General features: G+C 41.6%; 1 protein-coding gene across 1 annotated transcript in view; it reads left to right on the top strand.

Moving 5' to 3' along the window:
- The window catches only part of LONRF2 (LON peptidase N-terminal domain and ring finger 2), a 34,000-nt gene extending 11,504 nt beyond the window's left edge, over positions 1-22,496 (top strand). The window contains exons 2-12 of the mRNA XM_033051730.2: positions 2,946-3,064; positions 6,292-6,414; positions 7,332-7,493; positions 7,938-8,163; positions 10,145-10,241; positions 10,592-10,706; positions 11,926-12,047; positions 12,874-13,032; positions 15,989-16,151; positions 18,122-18,271; positions 18,619-22,496. Of these exons, the coding sequence (XP_032907621.1) occupies positions 2,946-3,064; positions 6,292-6,414; positions 7,332-7,493; positions 7,938-8,163; positions 10,145-10,241; positions 10,592-10,706; positions 11,926-12,047; positions 12,874-13,032; positions 15,989-16,151; positions 18,122-18,271; positions 18,619-18,777 (1,595 nt within the window). The 3' untranslated portion in view covers positions 18,778-22,496. The remainder of the gene's footprint in view (positions 1-2,945; positions 3,065-6,291; positions 6,415-7,331; positions 7,494-7,937; positions 8,164-10,144; positions 10,242-10,591; positions 10,707-11,925; positions 12,048-12,873; positions 13,033-15,988; positions 16,152-18,121; positions 18,272-18,618) is intronic.
- The last annotated feature ends 486 nt before the right edge of the window (positions 22,497-22,982 follow it).

The following is a 22,982-nucleotide window of genomic DNA, read 5'->3' as shown; positions in this document are numbered from 1 at the left end:
GGTGAGGTGAGCCTGAATGGAGGTGGCTGGGCGTCACTCTAGCTATGGTATCTAGTCTAGATGCTTCATCTCCCTATAGAAGACCTGTTACACTATGGCCTCATATATACTGTTGTTCTTTAGCAAAGCTGTTTGGTTTGTTGGGGTTTTTATCCTTTCTCTCAGTAAACTAAACATTCCTTGCCAGTTACTCATTAAGATGGGCCACACCTTATGCTTTTTGACTGAGTCTCAGAACGAGAGGTACAAGCCCTGAATACACGTAGCTTTTTCTGGCTTGCCTCCAGGTTGGTTTATTTTCTTTTCATATTGTAAGAACCTTTGGACTGTGCTTCAGAAGGATCTGCAGCCTTTGCCACACTGTTGTGCTCTGCAATGGCTTTTCTTTTTGCTTAGAACTTTTGCAGTGAAGACAAGCTCCTGAAAAAGAGCTGATGAACCTGTTTTCTTTTTGGGTCTGTTGGGTGTGTGAACTGTTCTGGAAAGTGTTGGAAAGCATCAGTGTGGTCAAAATGTGCAGTAGTGAACAGAAGCAGCAAGCTGATTTACTTTGCCACCTAATCTCACACTGCTTCCTTTCCCTATGGTGCCAGAAGTATCCCACCCTGTGGATACCCCACCCTCCTTTCCTGTGGAGCTACCTAACTCTGCTTGCTGCTTCTACCCTACTCAGCATACCCTGCACGTGGGTACCCTAGAGCAGATACAAAGATGGAAATTCAAAGTGTGAATTCCTTACTGTTCAAATGTACCTAAATTAAATTATTTCATATTCATATTTCATACACCTGCTAAAAGAAACAAACTTACTTGAAGGTCTTAGGTCAATTGCTTTTCCACTTCATTTAACTTGCAGTCTTTTTAAAAACTATCGGGTAGAGATGTGGATCACTGCATGCAGCAGTCTGCATATGTAATAGTTTAAAAAAAACCTCAACAAACCATGACAAAACCACAGAAACAAAAACCAGCACAGAACCCCACCACGTGAGCTTTTGTGGAGCTCTTTAAGTGTGCTCTCTAGCTGTCACTGTCTGAGAGCAGCACAGAAGCATCAGCCCTGATGTGTCATGCTGCAGTTAGTATATCTGGCATCAGTCCACACTCCAGCCAAAAAAGGCAGCGCTCCTTTCTGTTTCTTTCCTTCTCATCCAGTGTCCTGGCACTCAAGTTTGTGTTGCTGTACAGTGAGCTAGTTGAGGGGAAACAGATCCTCTTAAACCTTTCTATTTATTTGTTGCTATTGAATGAACTTCCAGTCAATTGATTCTTTGCTCTGGTTCTCGGTGCAATCACGCGAACCTGCTGCACAAGCAGTAGCATCAGCCCAAGAGAGGAGAGGAGAGGAGATGGGGGGAGGAGGATGTGATGTTGGGCCATCCCTCCTGGTAGGTCCTTGAACTTGGAGAGTGGTGGCATCTGCAGCAGTTGTGCTTGCAGCAGCAGTCTCCATGCACATGTGCTTGTACCTGGGCTGTGTCTGGGCAATGTGTTCTTGCTAAGGGCTTACTCATTTAGGATGCTGGTGCTTAAGTGAGATCAAACAGTGAAGCCAAAACACGCTGAAGAGAGCAGGAGATGTGTGGAGACAGGAACCCTGTGTGTGAACATGTCGCACTTGGTGGAAAAGTTTGGATGTGAGCTATTTTGGATGTAAAGTTTAAAATTTGCAGAAATGTGATACTTTCTCTTAGCACACCTCAGAGCCTTTGTAAATTTATTAACAGTTCTGACAGTTCTAACCAACTCACATTTGGGAAAGGGCTGCTGCACTTAGCTGCCAGCAACCAGCTTCTAGCCTTCCAGAGGCCTCTCCCAGCATATGAAGGTCAACAGTGATCAAGACTAGATCTCTCATAAATCTCACCTATGATGATGTAGTTGTTCTAGTGAACAAAAAGCAGAGTGTTATTTGGGACTTAGTGTGTTTTGCAAGGGTGCTGCTGCAGCCTGCTACAGTGTCCTTCTTGCCAAGCTGGGGACATTGTGGCAGGGAGGTGGAGAATTGACTGGACCATGGGACATGAGGTGGTTGCTAATGACTTGAGGACTGCTGGGTGGATGGCTGCCAGTGGTGTTGTCCAGGTGTTGGTAATGTGGTTGACACAGTTCAGCACCTTATTCACAGCTTCCATCACAGGCCAGAGCTTACTGTCAGCAAGTTTGTCCCTGACACCAAACTGGGAGAGGAAGAATCGATTCATGTGCTGGAGGGCAGGGCTGCCATTCAAACCAACAACCTGGGGCATGGGCTGACCAGCCTTGCCTGCTTCTGCAAAGGAAGCACACCTGGGACACAGTAACCCTGTGCAGCAGGATGGACTGAACTAGACAGCAGATCTGCAGAAAAGAACTGGAGGTCCTGGTGGACTGGCTGAACATGGATCAGCCAGTGTTTCTGTGGTTCTAGAGATCTTAAGAAAGGACAGAATAATAATGCTTGAGATGTTCATAAACCATGTGAACTGAATGATTCATGAATTTGTGGAGGCAAGGTGTGTGATCGTGATTGCTTGCCCTGGGGAAGGCAATGGATATGAAGTGTAAAGGCTGCATGCATTTTTACTGTTTAATGGCTTCTGGGAATGTTTTAGCTGAACTCTTGCACTGGTGATTTCTTTCTCCACACTGAGGGTAGAAACACTTGCAGCTTTTTTCTTTTTGCTTCCAGAAGTGTCCTGTAAGCAAGATGGGGAAAAGAGCAGTGGTGTCCTGTTTGTGGTTATGAAATATATCCTGCTAGATACAACACAAAGGTTGCTTCAGGGTGAGAAGAATATATTTTAAGCAGGAAAGAATGAAGGAATTGCTTTTTTTTGTCCATTATGGAAGAGTATAAATGTAATGGGTGTGAAGTAGTGATTTTTTCGGTTACAGTGGCTGAATATGAGGTTACACTAGTACTTCTTTTAATGAAGTTCCTTGCAACTGTTTTTGTTTTCCAGCTCCTTGCAAGTGTTCATTAATAGCACAGCGGGCAGAGCTCTGTACGTTGATGAAAAACTATCAGCAAGCTCTTCACGACGCAGACATCCTGTGCCGGAACAAACCCCACTGGCCCGCGGTACGGTGCTTGCCTCTTGTAAAGACCAAAATGAAAACTGCTTCTACTTGGGGCTTCTCTCTGTGCCAGGGACAGTACTGCTGGGGGTGTTGTTGGAAGACCATCATGGCATTAGCAGGGCCAGAAATATCTTAAGTTCTTCAAAGAACAAGTCTGGAAGGTCCTCAGAATCTCTCCAGCGGGTGGGATTTTTGGTGGTGGGCAGCTGGTGGTGTGGTTTTGTTCATGCTGGTGCCTATTATCTGCTACAGCTTGTGCTGCAGCTTGGCAGCAGAATCAGTCCATAAGGCTCCAGCAGCCCAGGATAGCCCTGCAAGTCTATCTGGGATGATGTGTCCCCAGGAAGTAGCTGGGTTTGACAGCCCTCTGGCCAATGTGTTTTTCTGAGCAGCCACCCAGACTATATTTAGGATTATTTTCTTGCCCTCTTTAATCCTAAGATTTCCTGTGATGTCTGCCTGTGTTATGGTGTTTCATAGAGGGGTTGGGATTTTTTCATAACCAAAGGGCGTGCTACAAGGAGCAATGGGCAGTTTGAAACAAGTATCAGAAATGATGTTAGGAGAGAGAAACGGAATAAACATGTGGTGCTCGTCATTACTGCTGGTTGTCTGAGGTGTTCTGAGTGTCCAACAGTTCACCCCACCTAGGATTACACCTGCAGTCAGTCTCTCTCCTATCAGTAGCAAACTGCAGCACAAGTTTGAGCCTCTGGCTGCTTTCTGGGGAGAGCATAGCATGGAGAATTGGAGAAGGATTTTAGGCAGATGTTGTCTTCCTGTGGAGACTAAGGAGGTGTTGCATAAATGCCTTGGCCTCCTGCCTGATCAAGCAGGGCTGTGCATCTAGTGCTCCATTCCCAGTCAGGGATGATGCAGGGCAGGCAGAGAGGTGCTGTCTGAAACACCGAACACTGAAACACTCTCTGGCAAGTTAGGTAACTGTCTCTGAGGGCTGTCTGTCCTGTCACCCGTTAAAACTTTTTGTTTTGGAAGGCAGCTCATCTTCGCCTGCATCCAGTTTGTTTCTCTATCTCAGATAATTTCTCATCAAGTCAGGAATTCCATCTTGGGTGATGTTGGCTGTGTTTCTATGCAGAGGGAGAAAAATTACTTAGGCACGTTCAGATGTTTTCTGGAAGTGTCTTCTGTTTGCCTGAATCCATGGAAATGTGATGTGTGTCAGTCGTAGGCGGATAAAGGTTTCATTAATCACATCTCTGAAGAATGTTAATTGAAAATGAAATTTGTCATCATGGTGTAACCAACAGCGTCTCAGACGTACTTCACTTGTGCTTTCATGTTTGTGAGGACGTCAACATAAGCTGCGCTGTCTCAGAATCCGTGTTCTCCAGGAGTCTGGATGTCTGCTTTGTTTTGTGTATTGCAGCATCTCATTCAGTGGCAGAGATTAACTCAAACATTTGCCATGTAGTTAAAAAAAACCAAACCCAACATAATTTTAAACTTTATTCTGGGAGTAGCTCCTAGGATGGAAGTGTTCACCTACGAGTAACTTTTGGCTTATTGATAACAGATGTCGTGGCTTGCTGAGTTACTGGTGAAACTCCTTGCAATGCTGTAGTTGTTGGAGCTATAGATAAGTTGGTTTCTTTTCAGTTGCTATGAAAACCGGATCCTTGGACTCTGTAAGACATGGAGAAGTTTCCAGTTGTGTTTTTATATGTAGGGTAGACAGAGGTGCCCTCCTGCCTGCTGCTCATGGTCCTGCTTGGATCTCCCCTTCAGTCTGATGCTTGTCAGGTGTATATGAAAATAGGAAAGGGAAGGTGGCTGCAGTAGTCTCTGAAGTATAGGGACCTCCAGTCCCTGGGCCTAACTCCTGGTGTTGGCTCTTTAGGTACTTCATCTGTGGGCAACCCAGCTGAGTCCTCCCTTTCAGGAGGATAAGGACATTGCTCTTATGGCTCCCAAGGATGAGTCCAAACAAGCTTGTAGGCTCCCCAGTGCAGTGCAGTAGTGCTGACAGTGATGGCAGGTGTGTAAAAGGTGATATGGAGGCTGTGCTAGTATCCAGGTAAGAAGGTCAGGGCCAGGCCTCACAGTATCTCTCTTCTTACTGCAGTGAGGAAGAGAAAAATGTGTTTTGCCTGGAGAGAATCAATGTGTACTGAGACTTCTTGTACAGGTCACCAAATGATAATTGTGTTAATTAACCTGGCCTGTGCAATACTCGCTACTTACTTTTGGCACAAGCCTCCCTCTTCCACTACCAATGGAACGGTAAAGATCTTAACAGGTCTAAGCTTGGATGGCAGTATTGAAAGAATGAGGGAGTTACCTGCTCAGGAAGGTTATGTGATACTGCATCTTTCAGCATTCTTATGAAGGAAGAAAAGTGGATCTGCTTATCTAGCCAGTCTCTTACATGAATGAAAATTGTATTTTCAGTCCAGCCTAGAGATGTTCGTGTGGGTCAGGGGTGCACGCTTGTAGAGCACGCTTCTGTCTAATAAGCAAGAAGGGAATTTTTATATGCACACTTAGTTTCTTTTCATTGTAAAGGAAGTAATTTCCATGGTCAGATTAGAACTGTAGTTTGATATCTGCAGGTAAGTTCAGAGGCCAGGCATTCCTCTCTTGCTACTAGTAACAAGAAAAGTGGGATTTATTCTCAAGCTGGCTGCTGACCTATTGGTCTTTGGATGTGTTACTCCAGAACATGGGAGTGGAATGGTGGGCTAAAATGCTTCAGGTCAAGCATTGGTACGTTGCCCTAAATTCATGATGGTTTTGGGCCAAATAAAACAAGTGAAAAATTATCTCTGTAAGACATCCAGGAGAAGTGACTATCATGAACTCTCTCAGTCACCACTTCCAGGGTGCCCTGTGCCTTTTCTGTGCAAGTGCATTGCTTTTTAGGTTTGTCCTGGTATGTGGAACTGTTCTCTGTTGTATCCAAGCACAGTGGGATGTGTAGTAGACTTTGTCCCTGGGGGGAAAAACACTCCTCCTGATTCCCAGCTCTTATTCTCAGGAAATTAGCAGTGCCTTTGGCTAGGGGTAATGCAGCAGAGGGTTCCTGGGGAATCTCTTTTCACCAGATGGGACTGAGTTTCTTTCAGTCACATGTCAAAGAGGTTGTTAGCCCAAAAGCATCTTATTCTTCACCTGCAGAATGACTTGAACTTTCAGGTTTGTTTTCAGGTGTCTTGCAGCCACTTCAGAAATAATCTCTAGATTTGTATGTTTCCTTTGTGTGAACAGGGTCATTATGTGAAGGCAAAAGCTCTTTCTGGATTGGAAAGGACTGAGGAAGCATTGAAGGAGTTTCTTTATTGTGTTGCCTTAAATCCTGAATGGAGCTCAATGAAGAAAGAAGCCCAAAAGGTATAAAATGTATTTGCTGGCTACTTGGCCGTTGTGCTGCTTTTAATCCCACAGCCAAGTAAAATTCATGGTATTTCAGGTAAACACCCACAGGATAGTTTGATTCAGTAGATTCTCCAGTAAACCTTTTTAGCATTATGCTGTGTGAGGCACCTCTTGGGTTTGGTCGATTCCTCAGCCAGAGGGATTATATATTTGTAAATTCCACTGCGTAGGCTTGAGGCCGCTAATTTTAGTACCCATCAGAAAATGACTTTTATGTGGGAAGTGGCAGAGGATTGAGAAGAGGAAACTGTGTGCTACCCCATCCTGGAAAAATCCTGCAGTCTGTGTAGCATCTTGTTCCTTATGGGAAATTAGACACATTAAGTGCTAACAGCCCTTCATCAGGTTCTCTGTGACCATCCATACAGGCAGCTTTTTATAAAAATGAGACAAGGATTTGGCAAGATTCTTGGTGGGGACTGGTGAGAGGGGGAACAGGTTCTACACAGCTTTAAGCTAGAGGTTAAATCTGCTTGAGGATGGAAGAAATGGATGTAGAACACAAAGAATGTTTAAATACATCTCTGTTTTTGATGGGGGAGTATGGTCTGAAGATTCTGGAGTCAGGGTCAAAATGGAGATGGGTAGGATCAGGAGAAGGATGCAACAAACTGCTGCCCTGGATGCTCTTGGGGAGCAGAAGCCTTTGGTAAGGGAGGTGGGCACCAGAAGAGCACCTTGGAATGAGATTGTGGTTCTGGTGGGCACTGCCATTCAGCTTTCCCATGGGCATTGGGGAATGCAGGATGTCTTGGATGTTGCAAGCTTCTTGGCATCTAGAAACTGAAGTTTTTGCATCTGTGTTCACACAAACGTAAATATCTATGTTGTAATTATTACTTTTTCTTTTTTTTTTCTCTCTAATTAACTAGATAATGTGTGAGATGTTTTTCCCAGCCTTTGAAAATGTGCATGATAGTCTAACAGCACCTTTTTCTAGTCGAACATCCCATACAAGATTGAAACCTGCATTTCTGAGTAGCATAAACACACAGTCAGCTGTGGAAGATAACTCTGTTGCTGGGTCCTCAAAGGTAAAGCAAAAAGTGTTTCACATAAAAATACCAAAAATAACACATGGTTCTTTCTGATCTGTGTGACATTGTCTGCACCTATGCAGGCACTTACTTTCATGGTAAGCTTGTTCTCTCCATTGCTGTTGGGTCTCTTATTGGGATATACTTTCTCAGGAAAATGAGAGAGTGAGCCTTTTTCTTCAGAGAACAATGTGGGGAGTCAGTTGTGTTTGTAGTTTTTTCTACTGCAGATTGTACTTACGACAGGGACATAATTTCTAGAGACAGGAGCTGTAGAGAGAGACATGGCCATACTTCGTGCAGTTGGAAGTGATCTTTGATACAGACCTTTCTCCATTGCTAGGCTCCTTGTGGGAACATTGATCTATTGCTGATGAAACTAATAGGTAAAAGCAAACCAAAATTGTCTCATGCTGTATATAACTGTTCTTATTTTTTTAGGATACTATGTTCAGGTTAACAAAAACCCCGTCCCAGGAATCTGATGTATTCAGAAACACTGATTCTTCTGTTACCCATCATGTTTTGGATCTCTACTTTGATGACAACAAGAAGTCTTTGGGAGCTATTCTCTCCGGTTTACCTGGGGTTGGCTTAAAAAGAAAGCTGTCCAGTGATACAAGGGATTTGCAGAGTTTGGATGTCCCCAATAAGATTCTTAAAAAAGGTTTGTGTTGTAGCTTAGAAAAGTGATTTCTCTTACACATACTGAAAAACTGTAAACTTTTTTACTCCTCCCTTTTTATAGGGAGTAAATATTCTGTAAAATATTCCCTACAGGAATTGGGATAATATTTTGTTCTCTGATGTGTCTGTGTCTGCTCTAATAACCTATTTACCTTATTCCAGAGCAGTTTAAGTTCATTGACTGGGAACTGTATTTTTCTTTGTCAAATGGGCCATTTCCAATGTAAGGTCTGTGTAATCCACTCACAGTCTTCTGTTGGTAGTACCATTTCCATTTTCTAGGTCTTAGCTGTAGCTGAATTTCATTGTCTTTCTATACGGTTGAAAAACAAAGTAAGCTTGGAAACTAATCTTTAACTGGCATTAGAAACGGTCACACGCAACTTTACATGAAATTTTCCAAGCAAACAAAGAAACCTTTTAAAGGGTAATAAGCCCCTCACCGTCTAGTTTTCTGTTACTTGATAGCTGGGCTTACAATTTTTATGCTTCTCAAGCTTCTAACAAAGGCTTCCAGAGTGGCTTTAGTACTCAGGGCTAAAAATGGTGAAGGCAATACTTCGCTGAGCAGTGTAATAATTGGTTAACGTAGACTCTGAAAATGTTGCTGTGCTGGTCTGAATTTTTTCCCTTAAAGGAAAAAAAACAAACAAAAACCTTGATGAATTTGACTTCTGCCTGAAAATACTACAAGTCTTCAAGCTGTTTGTCTTCAACCTCTACAAAAGATCAATATATGGCCAGTTTCTGATCACGTTGCTGTGGAGGAAAAAACCCTGTACTTGCCTGTGAACTGCAGACTCAGTAAATAGATTGTGAAATATGACCCACCTGTATCTTCACAGGGAAGGCCAGAGATCGTGTTTTACCCATAAACACTAATATCTGGTCTGTGCTAGGTCCCAGTGCCATGTTACTATTTGCAGAATTAAAACAGCCAGGTCCTTGCAATTACTAAATGCTAACATATGAGATGTAGGTTAAAGATAGCACTGTTTTTCTTTGTAGGCCAAACGCCACCTATCCTGTCTGTGCTCAAGATAAACCAGATGCTGAGCATAAGTTACTCTTTAACAAAGCATCCTGGTGTTTTAACTCAACATAAAAAGCAGAGCTTTTTAACGGTCAAGAATTTGGTTAATAAAAAACGTGTGGAGGCAGCAGTCATGGCTCTGTTGCAACTCATCACAAAGATGCAAATTGTAAAAGAAGTTGCAGAATTTACTTGTGTAAATGTCAACGAAGCTGGAGCTGATAGCTTTTGAGCCTAAATTATGCTACTCTGAAATTTGAAGTGCTTACCCTTAAAGTGAGTTTAACCCAGAGATAGAAACCACCCCCAAGAATAAATCTGGGTAGAATTTTAAGTGAAGTGTGTTGCCTCTGTTTGCAGATTGTTGAGCCTCGTAAAAGCTGTGTTAGCTAATGCAGCTCCAGTAGGCCTTTTAACTTTTAAGCTGTCTGAAATTTTTGGGATTTCCACTACAGCCTAGTCTAAAAAAAAGTAAGCCTTTTTATATTTGTAAGAAAAATTACCCCTGCTGAGAAATCTATAATAAACAGTGATGAAATATTTTGACTGTGTGTAAACAAATTAAATTCTGGACTTAATGTACTTGAAAACATCTGGCCTGACTGATGTGGGGGTGGTGGGAAAGCAATAGCAGAATATTTTAAAACTAGTCTAGAAGAACCCACAACACAATCATTTTTGGAGAAATAAATAATGGGTGTTCAGCTCTGAAGTGTAGTCTCTGGCCACAGACATCATCCTCTGCTCTCCAAAGGATCTCCTGCCAAAAAATATGAAACTTAGATGGGAAGTGTGTTTGTTAGGAACAAAACTTCAAAAAAGAAAAGATGTGAATCAGGTTTTTTATGGAAAAGTCAACAATGTAAAGAACATTGGAAAATCCAGTAATGCTTACATCTTTACTGTAATAATCTTCTTGACTACTTAGATGGAGATGTTTTACCTGAAAACACTACTGACACTTCAAGTGAAATACCAACAACTCTGGTGGATGCGTCAGACTTTGAGTGTTCCCTCTGCATGAGGTATGACTGTGTTGACCTGGCATTAACATAACAAAGCCTCTCTAGCTTCTGAAAAAAGTTCTAAGAAGAGAAACCTGCCAGAGAATGTCTAAATCATTACTCTGTTGCTTTTTGCTGAACCTTACATCTGGTAAATCTTTACAGATGTGGTTTTCTCCATTATGTATGTGCTTCTCCATTGTTTACCACTTGTAAAAATGAAAACCTTTTTAGAATCCTTGGGTAATGCTGTCACCTATGCTTCATACAAAAGCAGAAAAGAAAGAGCTAGGACTAGTCCCTCCTCTCCACACATTGGGAATTGCTTTTGTTGGCAGCTTAGCTTTTCTGTTCCATGTTTTCATGTTAAGGTTGTTCTACGAACCTGTTACCACACCCTGTGGACACACCTTTTGCCTCAAATGCCTTGAGCGTTGCCTTGACCATAATCCACTTTGCCCACTCTGCAAGGAAAAGTTGTCAGAAGTAAGTATGTCCTTGCCCCAATTAACAAAACTACACAAACATGTGTTCTTATGAAAACATTCATGTGGAGATTTTCTGTGCTCTGCCTGTGAGCTGCATCCAAAGCAGTGTGGGCAGTAGGGTGAGGGAGGTAGTTCTGCCCCTCTACTCTCTGGTGAGACCCCACCTGCAGTGTTGCATCCAGCTCTGGGGTCCCCAGCATGGGGGAGCAAATCCAGAGGAAGGGCATGGACATGGTCTGGGACTGGAGCACCTCTCCTATGAAGAAAGGCTGAGAGTTGTGGTTGTTCAGCCTGGTGAGGAGAAGGCTCTGGGAAGACCTGATCTCAGCCTTACAGTATTTCAAGGGAGTTTATAAAAAAGATAGGGACAGGCATTATAGAAGAAGGTCAAAGCTTTTAAAGTGAAAGAAAGTTGATTTGAAGAGATTAGATGTAAGTAAGACATTCTTTACCATGAGGGTGATGAAACACTGGAAGAGGTTGCCCAGGGAGTTTGCAGGTTTTCCTTCACTGGGAGCATTAAAGGTCGTACTGGATGGGGGGCTCTGAGCAATCTGGTCCGTTTGAAGGTGTCCCTGCTCACTTGAAGGGGTTGGACTAGATGAATTTAAAGGTCCTTTCGAACCTAAACTTCTGTGATTCTGTGAAACCGGAACAAGGCTGTACTGACAGCATGAAGCTATGCACAGACTTCATTTACTCAAGGATGTATTTGGCATTCATTGGAATACAACTGGTTTTGCTGGTTCTTTAAGAAATGGAGGCTTCCAGTTTCACATCAGGCTCATGCCTAGGGTCATCCAGCCATAGCCGTGTTTACCAGATTTCCAGTTTGTGTGGAAACTGTGGTGTATGAGGAATGGTTGCTCCTTGGTGAACACTTGTCAGCAGCTGGTAAGGTATCCCATACATAGCACTTCTTGGCAGTAAGCTGACAACTGTAGGTGAAAAAGATGTATCTTTGCAAAAGTGGAGGATGGACTACCTTTTTCTTCCTGGTAGTACAACTTCTGTCAAAAAAGGATTTGAGGTTAAAGAACAGTGGGGTGAACCACCTAGGCTGAAGTGGAAGTTTTGGTGCCTGGAGGCTGAAAAGGGTGAGAAATCTGTACAGTCCTAACTGATGTGCACTTTGGCCTCAGGGAAGAATGGGCTGGGAGAAAGAGATGTTGCTTGTCTTCTTGATACCAGATTTAAGAGTTGACTCTTCCTTGTAGTTTCTGGCAAGCAGAACTTACAAGAAGACCGTCCTTACAGAAGAGCTGATAGTCCATTACTTGCCAGAGGAATTATCTGAAAGGAAGAAAGTTTATGAGGAAGAAATGAAGGAATTGTCAAAGTAGGCTCTCTTTATACTACTGACAGCTGTTACAAAAATGTATTTTTCAATCTAAATTACTGAAGATGATTAATTTGCTTACGAAAATGCACCAAAAGAATGGATTTGTAATACATTGCCAGATGTTTTTGTATATTTGACATGTATGTTGCAGATAAACAAGTGACAATGTGCTTGGATGGTGGAGCAGCACAACAGTATTCTTAAAATAAAGATAATTACTTTTTCCTCTGAAACAACATAATAGCTTTAGAAGTTATAGTGGGGTTTTCTGAGAGTAGAATTCAAATAATCCATGGGTCATGTTTCAGGTCAGAAGAAGTTCAGGGATCCAGTTTTGTCACTGACTTGTGAATGTTGTGCTATAACTCAGATAAAAAGTGAAGCAAAATATGCAGTTAATCCTGAAAAAAATGAACTGGATTAATGGGCTTTGAAATCAAAGGGTTTTACTGAGTTTGGGGATTCTCTGCCATCTTGCTTTGAACATGGCTGTTTCTTAAGTACTTTGTTACTGTGAAAAATTGTCACCAAAATCTTGCCATGTATATCTAAAATGTATCACAATGCATGTTTTTATAAAATTGGCTATTTCTTGACTTTTTTCCTTTATGGAAGTAGGTCAGAGGGATTGTTTATTTAATGTATTAAGGAAAAGAGTCCTGAAATATTGTTTGTCTTGTGAAAATGGCAAGCCTCAAAGAGATAAGCATTTACAAAGACTCAGTCTAAGGAAGCCATTTGTCTTGTATTAAGGATATATGCTGAATATAGCAGCAACCAGAAAAAAAGGTGATTTTTTTTTTTTTAAACAATTTTCTTACAGTTTGAATAAAGATGTTCCCATCTTCGTATGTACCATGGCCTTTCCTACCATCCCTTGTCCACTCCATGTCTTTGAACCTCGTTATCGCCTAATGATAAGAAGATGCATGGAAACTGGTACCAAGCAGTTTGGCATGTGCTTAGCTGATGAATTAAAAGGGTAAGGAGATGAGCTCAGACTGTCCTGTTATTGCAAAGGCTGCTGTGAGCTAATGGAATACTGCAGCACAGTATACTTGTCTCCTCAAACCACTGTGATTCCTTCCAGTCCTGTATGAACCAATACTAAAGTTGCTTACTTCTTAGTTTTGAACTTCAAATTTTCCTTTTCGCACAAAGATGTACTTTTATTACTCCCCTGTTGGATAATAGCAAGAATGCAACTCATCCTGCTACTACAGGCTCCAAAAATAGCATTTAATTGGCTGTGTGTTTGGAAAGCTTGCTGGCCTGTTTGTTCCAATGAAAACTGACTGTCTGAGTAAGGTTCCCCCTCTGTCTACTCAGCTAAAAAAAACCAAAATGACAAAACAAAAATAAGGCAAAACATCCAGACCTCCCATAGCTTTCCTGAGAGAGTGGTATCATTGTAATGAGACAAAGTATACCCTTGGCTGAGAAGTGTGTTTTGCTGCTGAATGTTGAATTTGAATGTTTGTCTTTACTGCTGTGTTGCAATGTCTAAACTATCTGCAGTGAGTGGGTTACGTTGTCTTTTCTATATGATCATACCTTTCATGCATTTTTGTGAATTCTGACACGGATGTGTTTCCAACTCCTTATGCAGAGACTGACTAGATTGAAGGTCCCTTTCAACACAAAACTGTTCTCTGATTCTACAAAAGCCTTCAAGTTTAAGCATTTCACAGATAATGGGGTTTCGAGACCATACTCATGGGAGGAGCATGAGGTGATTTTGGGACATCTGCCTTATGACATGCAGTAGTTGCTGACTTCAGAATCTACATTGGCAGGCTGTAGAATGGATGACAAACATGGGAATTTTTAAGAGCACATTAGACAGGCATCCTCAGGAGCAGCATTTTTGTATGTGATTATCACTGGAGCTGAGAGGAGGGCAGTCATTACTGAGGTTTGGCAGCCTTTCCTTGTCCACTCCATGCTTCTCGTGGGGGGGAAATTTTATTTTTCTCCCAGGCTGGACAGTAAGGTAGCTGTAAAAACACAGGAGGTGCTGGAGCTTCCAGTCTGCTGTGGCTGTGCTGCAATGCCATTTGGCATGCTGTCAGTACTGCACTCAGTGGAGCTCAGACTCCAGCAGCAGCTGATGCTCCACAGTCCCTTTCAGGCCTATTACCAATTTTCTGAAAGTGAATACTTGTGAGAGTGAGGACAGAATTGCCCTAGGACTTCAGTGATAACTCTCCTTAAATCTCTGCAGGCTTGTGGAAGAGCTAAACTTATTTGGAATCAGGTATAATAATACAGAGGACCAAGGTGTTACAATCCCCAAAACACAGTAATTGATGTTAGATAATATCATGAAGTTAGATTCAGTATGGTTAGATTTCTATGTCCTGTCTGTTTTGAATTACTAAAATAATTAAACTTTTTGAGCATGATAACTTAAACCCTGAAACACAGGAAACCTTCATCTGCAGACACCTGGCAGGCTGTTCCAGCTTCTTACACAAGTAAAGATGTTCTTCTGTTTATTCAACATTGCGAAATCAACTTGGGAATACAAGAAGCGGGGAAACTTGTTTTGCCTCATCTTCTGAGACATGGATACATACCTCCCTTGAAAAACAAAGTGACAAAGCATGTTTAGTTCATTACCTTCCTCTGTTTTATTTCTCCATTTTAAATTATAATGGGTAAAAGAATGTAAGCTCTTAATGTTGTCAGCACATTTTAGGCCTGTCTCCAGGTGCTTGTCTCTCTGATTCAGGGCCCTGTCTACACAAAAGTAACTTCTCTAAGAACAAAAAAGAAAAAATCATCACTTCTATATTAATTTCTAAATCCAATATGAATGTCACTAAAATCATTAATTAAAAACAATTTTTATGTAGCTGTTTAAATAGTGTATAGTATAATATTACTATAATAGACTAACAGACTTGCTTTTTTTAAATTGGTCCTACTGGTAGAGCACCAGGACTTAGCCATGCTCAGCTCTGCTCCTCCTGCTCTTCCTGATTTTTTTCCTGTAACCTGGCTGGGAGAGAACAGTTGTTCACAGTGGTGAGCCTCCCCCCACCTCTCCCAAACCCATGATTTCTGGTGGAACAGAAACAGGAGTCATTTCTTCTTCACTCCGCTGTAAGAAATGGCCAAGCCCTAGTATCACCAGCATTTCCATGATAAAGAATTTATCAGACCCTGCAGGTTTTGGTATCTTGAGATGAGACTAGATACAGTGCTTTCTCCTGCCTAACAGTAGGCTGAGGTGTAGACCTGCAAAAGTATTGTGGTGAAGAGTTATTGTGCAATCAGCCTCTCTAGTGAAATCACTGCACCACAAAGATATAGTTAAGTAAGCTTGATGAAGTAAAAGTTTCTTGTGTGCTTGTTTCTAGGGTGTGATTAAAACCTGTGCCTCTAAATATGGTACATACAAATGTGCTTTTGTGAAGAGGATATTTTGGGTTTGATTTGACTTTTTTTTTTTTAAAGGAAACAAATGCAAGAAAGAAAATACTTGTTGTATAGAAAAACTTTTTCTTCTAAAGCCTGCAATCTTCTACTTACACCCTGGAGTAGGGGGATAGCTCTCACAGCCATGCATTTGTTCTTCAGTTTCTGTACTTCCTTACAGTATCTTTACCCATCTTGTTTTCTTTGCAAACCAGATGAATTTGCCACCAACAACTGGCAACTCCCAGCATGATACATGCCTCATATAGTTTCCTGTCCCTTTTCAACCCTCCCACCCCACAAACCTGCCCTGAAAATGCTGCTGCTCAGGTCCTCTGAGGGAAGGCAGAAAGGGTGGGGGTTGTGTGGCTTATGTGAATAAGCAGAAATGTATTGTCACCAAAGCAGAATCCTCTTTCAAATAAAAAATGGTGAATTAGGCCCGGTATTTGTCCTGATGTCTTCTATAAACACTTGTTGATGACTTCCACTTTTATGCCCTTCTGTCATTTCAGATTTGCAGATCATGGCTGTATATTAGAGATCAGGGACGTAAAGTTTTTTCCTGATGGACGCTCAGTTGTTGATACAGTTGGTGTCCGTCGTTTTAGGGTCTTAAGCCATGGCCAGCGAGATGGATATAACACAGCAAACATCGAGTATCTTGAAGATAAAAAGGTGATCTATGGTGCAAAGTTATTCATACCCATGTATTGCTGGATTCACTTAAATAGCCTTTCCTTGTTGCATTTCAAGCTAGCTGTGCATTATTTTTAAGCCAATATCATTACAAATACACTAAAGCTCTGTTTTAAAAACCATGGAACAAACTTTGTATCTTCTTTCCCTTTCTTCCTTTCTTCCCTTATAATTATCTCTGCCTAAAATGTTACACTCCTTTCATGGATCTCAAAGACGCTTCTAGGATGTTGAGGTCATGGTGTGTAGGTGAGGTCAGAGTAACATTTTAAAACTGGTGCAGAATTTAAAGCCTTCTAAAAAGCACATGCTCCTGTTGGTAGAGAACTGACTGTTCTCTTGCACTGAACAGACAGTTGGCACACTTCATATGTCCTCCAAGTTCTCATTTACAGAACAGGTCCTCAAATAAATGTGGGAGTCTGCTCTTAAAATGAGTTCTTAGGGACATGTAGTTAACCATGCCCTGTACAAGCATCCATTAGAGCTGACTGAGAGCAGAGAAATGCAGAGAGGTGAGTAGCTTTTAAAAACAAGTCCTCTTAGCAAGCCTGCATCAAGCAGGTGTTTGTGATGGGTGTTGGCCAAAGGCTGAATTTTTGGCCATGCTTTCTGGATCATCTTTAGACCTGTCTCTAAAACCTCGGTAGCTGTTAACATTGAGTTTAGCAGTAATCTCCTGCCAGGTGATGAAGTCAGTTTGGTTATAAAGCTCTAGCACACTCTCACAGTTGAAGTGAAAGTCTGTAAAGCCTTAGCAGTGCTTTTCTAACCTGTGCACAGTGATGCAGTTGTTTGCTAGGGCATGAAAGGTTGAGCTCCTGGAGGTGCCCTTGGCTGTGAAAGGCTGGAATAGGCAGTTGGCTCAGAGTGAGGGCTGTGCTCTGTTTAAATCCCTGGTGAAGAGTAGTGAAACTCAGGTGTACAGGCATTGTTTATAGATGGTGCCAGAGATCCACCTCTTCATAATTAGAGTGAGATTTACCTTGTCTCACATCGGAGGCTGGTGTCTGTTCAGTGCCCTACATCCATGATGTCTGATGGTCAAAAATCTCAGTCCAAAGATAGCTGTTTTATATGCTCCTAGATACTTACCTTAAGTTGAGATTAACTGCTCTCTAGAACTGCTTCTCCTTAATTGTGAAGGGCATCCAGAGCAGCTAGATCAAATGTGTATCTGAGTGAGTAGCATAGGTGAAATCACCTATGTGATGTGCACATGTTAAAGGGGAAAAAATCCCGAACAACCCCAAACAAAAATCCAGAATCAAACCCCCCCAAAAAACCCCACAAATCATTAATTTGTAGTGGTTTTTGCTTATGCTTCCCCCTCCCAATAGCTAATAGTAGGCCTGTGCAATTAAAACACTCTGCTTCAGTGAGGGTGTTTCTTCATGGCTGTTCCTGGTATTGGGAAAGGATCACTTTCCCTGCTTCCTGCCTGCTCGGGTGTCTACCCTCCTCCTTCTCCTTGACTGTCCTACCATGGCCTTAACACTTCTATAAAATAGTGCTGGTCTCTCAAGTGCTGTAGCACCCACCTGCCTCCCCGTCTCTGTGCTCAGTGGCAGTAGTGTTTGTTTTGTTTTGCCAGGTGATGTACCACTGTCCAGAGGTCATTCTGTGACAGGGGCTCAAGATTGTGGGTTTGAGATGATAAACATGTTCAGGATTAGAGAGCATATTCCTCTAGTATGGCAGCATTTAGGAATGGATACTAGTGAGGCAGTTACTGCTCCAAGAAATATCACTTAGGAACACCTAGAGGAGGGTGAAAAGGCTCCAGCATCACAGGTTTGAAATATGAGACTTAGGCACAGTTGGTTTAGATAAGGACATTTGAGCAGCTGTAGTCACTGCATTATTTTGCTTCGTTTGCTTCTGGGGAAGCATGTGGACTCCACGGTATCAAACCTGTTTTGTTCCATCTCCCTTCTTTTAACAATAAGGTTGAAGGACCAGAATATGAAGAACTTGTTCGCCTTCATGATTCAGTCTATGATCAAGCTGTTGCCTGGTTCACTTCTCTCAAAGACAATATGAAAGCGCAAATTCTCAATCATTTTGGATCTATGCCAGGAAAAGAACCAGAGCCACAGGTAATAAAACCTGCCTACTTGTGCAGCCTTATTCTACACAGAATTTTAACACTAGACTGTTTTCTGACAGATTTTTTGCTGTGGTTTTGTACATGCTAGACTCTTATTTGCCCAGTTTTGGTGGGTTGGCATGAGGCATGGTAAACAATATACCTTTGTAATTTGGGAGCTGAAGAGATAAGTCTTAATGGTGTATACACATAAAGAGAACACCTGCAATTAAGTGTTCAGTTGTTGCTTGTTTTGTGGTGACTTCCTTAGCAAACAGAAGGTGAGAAGGAAGATGATGTTCTTCATGGGGCTGGGCTGGTGAATACATAACTGCATATTTTTCCATCCTTCTGCAGAGCAACCCCAGTGGTCCTGCCTGGTACTGGTGGCTCTTGGCAGTGTTGCCTCTGGAAAACAGAGCTCAGCTGGCTATATTGGCTATGACCTCCCTGAAAGATCGTCTAATCGCCATCAGGCGCGTATTGATATTTGTGACTCGCAAAAGACCCAGATAACATGGACTTGTGTTGTGAGTGGGCACCAAAAACATCTCATGACAGGTTGTTCTGGGGGAGGGCAAAGGGGAGGGGTTGTTTTTTGTATTTTTTTAAGATTCTTTCAAAAAGGAACAGCCCTTTCTGACTGCGTCCTGCATCCATCGATTGCATCAGTTTGTTATCTGGTATTCACCAAACCTTGCACATTCTCCTGTTGTCCTGGTGAAAACCGAGCCTCTACAGAGCTGTGCTACATTTAGAATGTAGCTGATGGATGTGGATAGTTGCTTCAAAGTACTTAGATAGAATTGATGTTTCTAGCCAAGAGAGTCAAGTACTAGAGTAGCGCCATTGGCCTGCATGTGATGTGGATTTTCACTCAGTAGGAAGAGGAAACTGGACAGTGGATTGAAGAGGTGTTTCCTAGACTTTCTTGAAGGTAGTGAACAGAAGAGGAGTTACACTGCCCAGCAGAAGTATGCACAAGGACTATAACCAACAGTACTCTGTTAGTGAATTGGAAGGCAGTCTGTCATACTCCATATCTCCCTCTCTCTCTTCAGCAAATAACAGTCTGAGGAAAAAACAGGTTAAGCCGTTTATAGTCAAGGCATCTGAGGATGTATATCAGAAAGAATAATAGCTACTGAATAAGCACACTATTTGGTAGCCTTAGGTAATCCCTCCTTTGTGATTTACATGTTGTAGCAGAATAAGTATATACAAAATGTTTGGAAATATATACTTTGGTTTCTTTGAAGAGAAAACCCAAAGTGATCCTAGCCAGTCTTACTGTTAAATTCAAACCAAGCCGCTCACTAAAGTATGATAAACACTGCTGTGAAATAGTGATTTCACCCTAAGTACAAGGGAGGCATGCTGCATTTACTCTGAACGCCTGCTCTACGAGTACAACCAGCGAGGATGAAAGGTGGGGAGGTTTCCGTCTCCCTCCTTCCTGCAGTGTCATGCCAACCTCTGGTTACATTGGGGTGGTCTCTACTGAACGTGTTTCAAACCCGGAAGTATTGTAGTTTAGTACCAGTTGCTGTATGTGATGGAAATCAGTCCACAGTAACACCGTGAAAGGAGTCACAAACAGAACCTATAAAGGCAAGTCTCAATGCAAGCTTCAGTCAGGTGTTAATCTTCATTTGTCTCTTTGATTATTTTTTATGTATTGTTTTGTTAATATCTAACTTTGATAGCTATTAAATTGATCGCTTGTCAGTCAAATGATCAACATATGCTCAACTGCCAATGAAATAACTCAGTGTTACCAATTCAATTGGCACAGTTTCCTATAACTAGAACTGATAATACCAACAGGGAAAAAAAGTTGACTTGAATCTCCATGTGCTGCAAGCATAGCAAGACCAATGTAAAGACTTGTTCATGTGCAGAAGTCTGGTAAGAAGAAATGGCTGCTTACCTAAATGGTCAAAGTGCCTGGTTTCTTTTTTAGTTCTTTTCTCCTTATTTGTCAATGAAGAGGTATTTAAACTTTTTTTTTTCCACTTTGTACATGAATTCTGGAAGAAGACTGCATTAAAATGCAGTGATTGGAATATATTACCTACTCTCTTTGGGTATTATAGTTATAACCTCTGTGGTCTGGGAAACAAAAATCCATTTTTTTTTCCTTTCAACAAACGGCTACCACAAATGGTTTCTGTAACATACCCTGAATGTACTGTAACTGCCTCTACCTTGAACACGCCTTTTCTATTTAAGTAGTCTGTAAGTGTATTCTCTCAATTGTGAAGTGCATAATGTACAAGCAATGATGTCATAACCTCTACAGTAGCCTTCTGCAAGTTCTGCTACCACCACCAAAATACTCAAAATTCAAGTTGAATGCATTTCCTCCAGGATCTGAAGACAGTGAAGAGGAATTCACTGAAGTATAAAGGAATTGTTGTATTTGTTGGGAGGAAATGTCAGAAGTCAGTAGGTCTTCAGCCGACTGTCAGCTGAGCTACTGAAGGGTGATTTCACAAACTAATTCTCGGACCAGAAGATGGACTGTATTTGATCTCGCAATCCTTTCTGTTCAGCTTCCTGTTCTTCCCATTCCTTTCCATGCTGTGTATTTCTTCAAGACTCATTCATCTTGCTTGTTTGTGTGTCTGGCCTAGTTTTGAGTATTACTAGTTTAGCTGGAAGAGGATGCTGATGATGTTTGTATATTGCTGGTCCCTGATCTTGTATGTGCTTAATTTTACAGATAGGAGTGCATTTAAGAAAAAAAAAAATCAAGGTGCTAGTTAGTGTCTTCTTGGCTTTGCCTCAGTAAATGTTAATGTTAATATTCTTCTCTGCAAAAGTGATTTTTTTCAAGATACCTACTTTTGAGGTACTTCTGACAGAAAACCCTATGAAATGAGAGGTTGTTTACTGCTGTTTTGTAATGTGTAAAGACATTCTACATGGGAAGTGACATTACTGTATTCATGAAGGCCTGCATAGTTAACAGAGTGATTGTTATTGAAAAGAAAGCTGAACTGTAGAGGGATTTTTTTTTAGTCAAGGTTTAAAGCAGTTTGTGAATATTTCAGTGACTGATGTTTTGGACAAATGATAACAACAAAGGAATTGTCTGTGGATGGATGCAAATAATAATATTAGCAGCCCAAAGCTGACATTTCTTCCAAAACATTGAATGCTGATCAAATAGCAAAGCTTTAATAAATAGATAAAATCACCACTGCCCTGTGGTACTTGCTTTTTAAGGGGAAGTACCAGCTTCATTTTTACCAAATCACCTCTGCCATATAATATCTGCAGCATCCAGTAGTACCTCATGGGAAAAGCTGTCTCGTTGCTCTCTAGAGGAAATGTCCACGTTACAGCCAGTCTGTGCTTAGGTGTGTAACTTGTTGCCAAGGTACATGTGGAAGCATTGGAGCTGAGCTCCTGGAAGAGATAGACAGGATTTGTTGCCTTTCTAGCTCATTACACTTTTCTTGCTTGCTGTCCAAGCAAGGATGCTGGGATATATGATGAGTCTTTTCACTGTGGTGAATGTGGCCCTTCTTTATACATCATAAAGAGGCCAAAAAGAAAAAAAAAATCCCTCTACCTCTACACCTGTTGTTCACCTGTAAAATTTCAAGCTACAAAATTATATATATATATATTTTAACCTTTTTTGTCTTTCAGAAGCATACTAATTGTTTGCCACTGAGGCCTTTTATCTACTGTATTTTAATATGTTCATTTGATAGTCATCAAGATCTCTTTGTACTTCTAACCTGTAGAACTTGTCATGTTTCTTACTGCTCCTTTTTCCTTGTTCTCCAGTCCACTTTTAAATTGATAAATAGAAAGCTGTACACTCTATTCCTGTTACATTTTACACTAGTGGAACTGGTATTTTGGTAGCGCCTTAATTTTGCAGTTGTGAAATGATTGTATCAACTCTTATCTGGGGCTTCTGACCAGATGTAAATGAGTATGTTTAATGTAGATAAACTTGAACCATTTTTTACTGTTTTAAAGCTAGAAATGAAATGGAGTGTGTACATATGTATAAATATAAATTATTAATCTGCACCTTTTTGTATCTAGTAAATACAAGAGAAGTTCATGTTCTAACCACATTTGGCACTTCTTGTTGCATAAACAAAGCCAAAACTTTTTTTAAAAATTGCAGTGTTCATTTCATGTGTATTTGCAATATTCATGGGAAATGTGTTTAATTTATGTGATATTTGGAATAAACCAGGTTGAATTTATGAGAGTGTGAGTTCATGGGTAAAGCTTTATCACCATGAGGACTAAGAACTGGAGCTGAGTTGAATATGGTCTGAAAGAAACAAGCCACTGATGTGCTGCTGTCAGAAGAGGGGTAATTGTTTGATTTTCCTGACAGGAGCCCAAGGGCTGGGAATCGTCCTCTTGAGGCTTTTAGAAGCAGATGGCATCCCAGAAGCAGTGGGCGGATGTTGGGGTTCATAAGTTTGCATGGCACTTGTTCTAGCCCCAGTGTGAGGAAGTGGGGGAGGCTGCAGAGGTTGTGGCACAGTGGGGTTTGCTGGGCTCCCAGGGCAGGCTGTGGCACTGGGTGTGAATGTGAGGGGTGGATTTGAAGGAGGGTTGGAGGGCCTCAAAATAAGGGAGACTGGAGGAGTTGAGGTGCCCTCAGCAAGGACTGGGATGGAGGAGGTGAACCTTTAGCTTTCTCAGGAGTGAGTTGTGACAAAGATGGGGTATGATCATGA

The sequence above is a fragment of the Catharus ustulatus genome, chromosome 2 (assembly GCF_009819885.2).
Source record: "Catharus ustulatus isolate bCatUst1 chromosome 2, bCatUst1.pri.v2, whole genome shotgun sequence".
NCBI lineage: Eukaryota > Metazoa > Chordata > Aves > Passeriformes > Turdidae > Catharus > Catharus ustulatus.
This window is presented reverse-complemented; position numbering and strand designations above follow the sequence as displayed.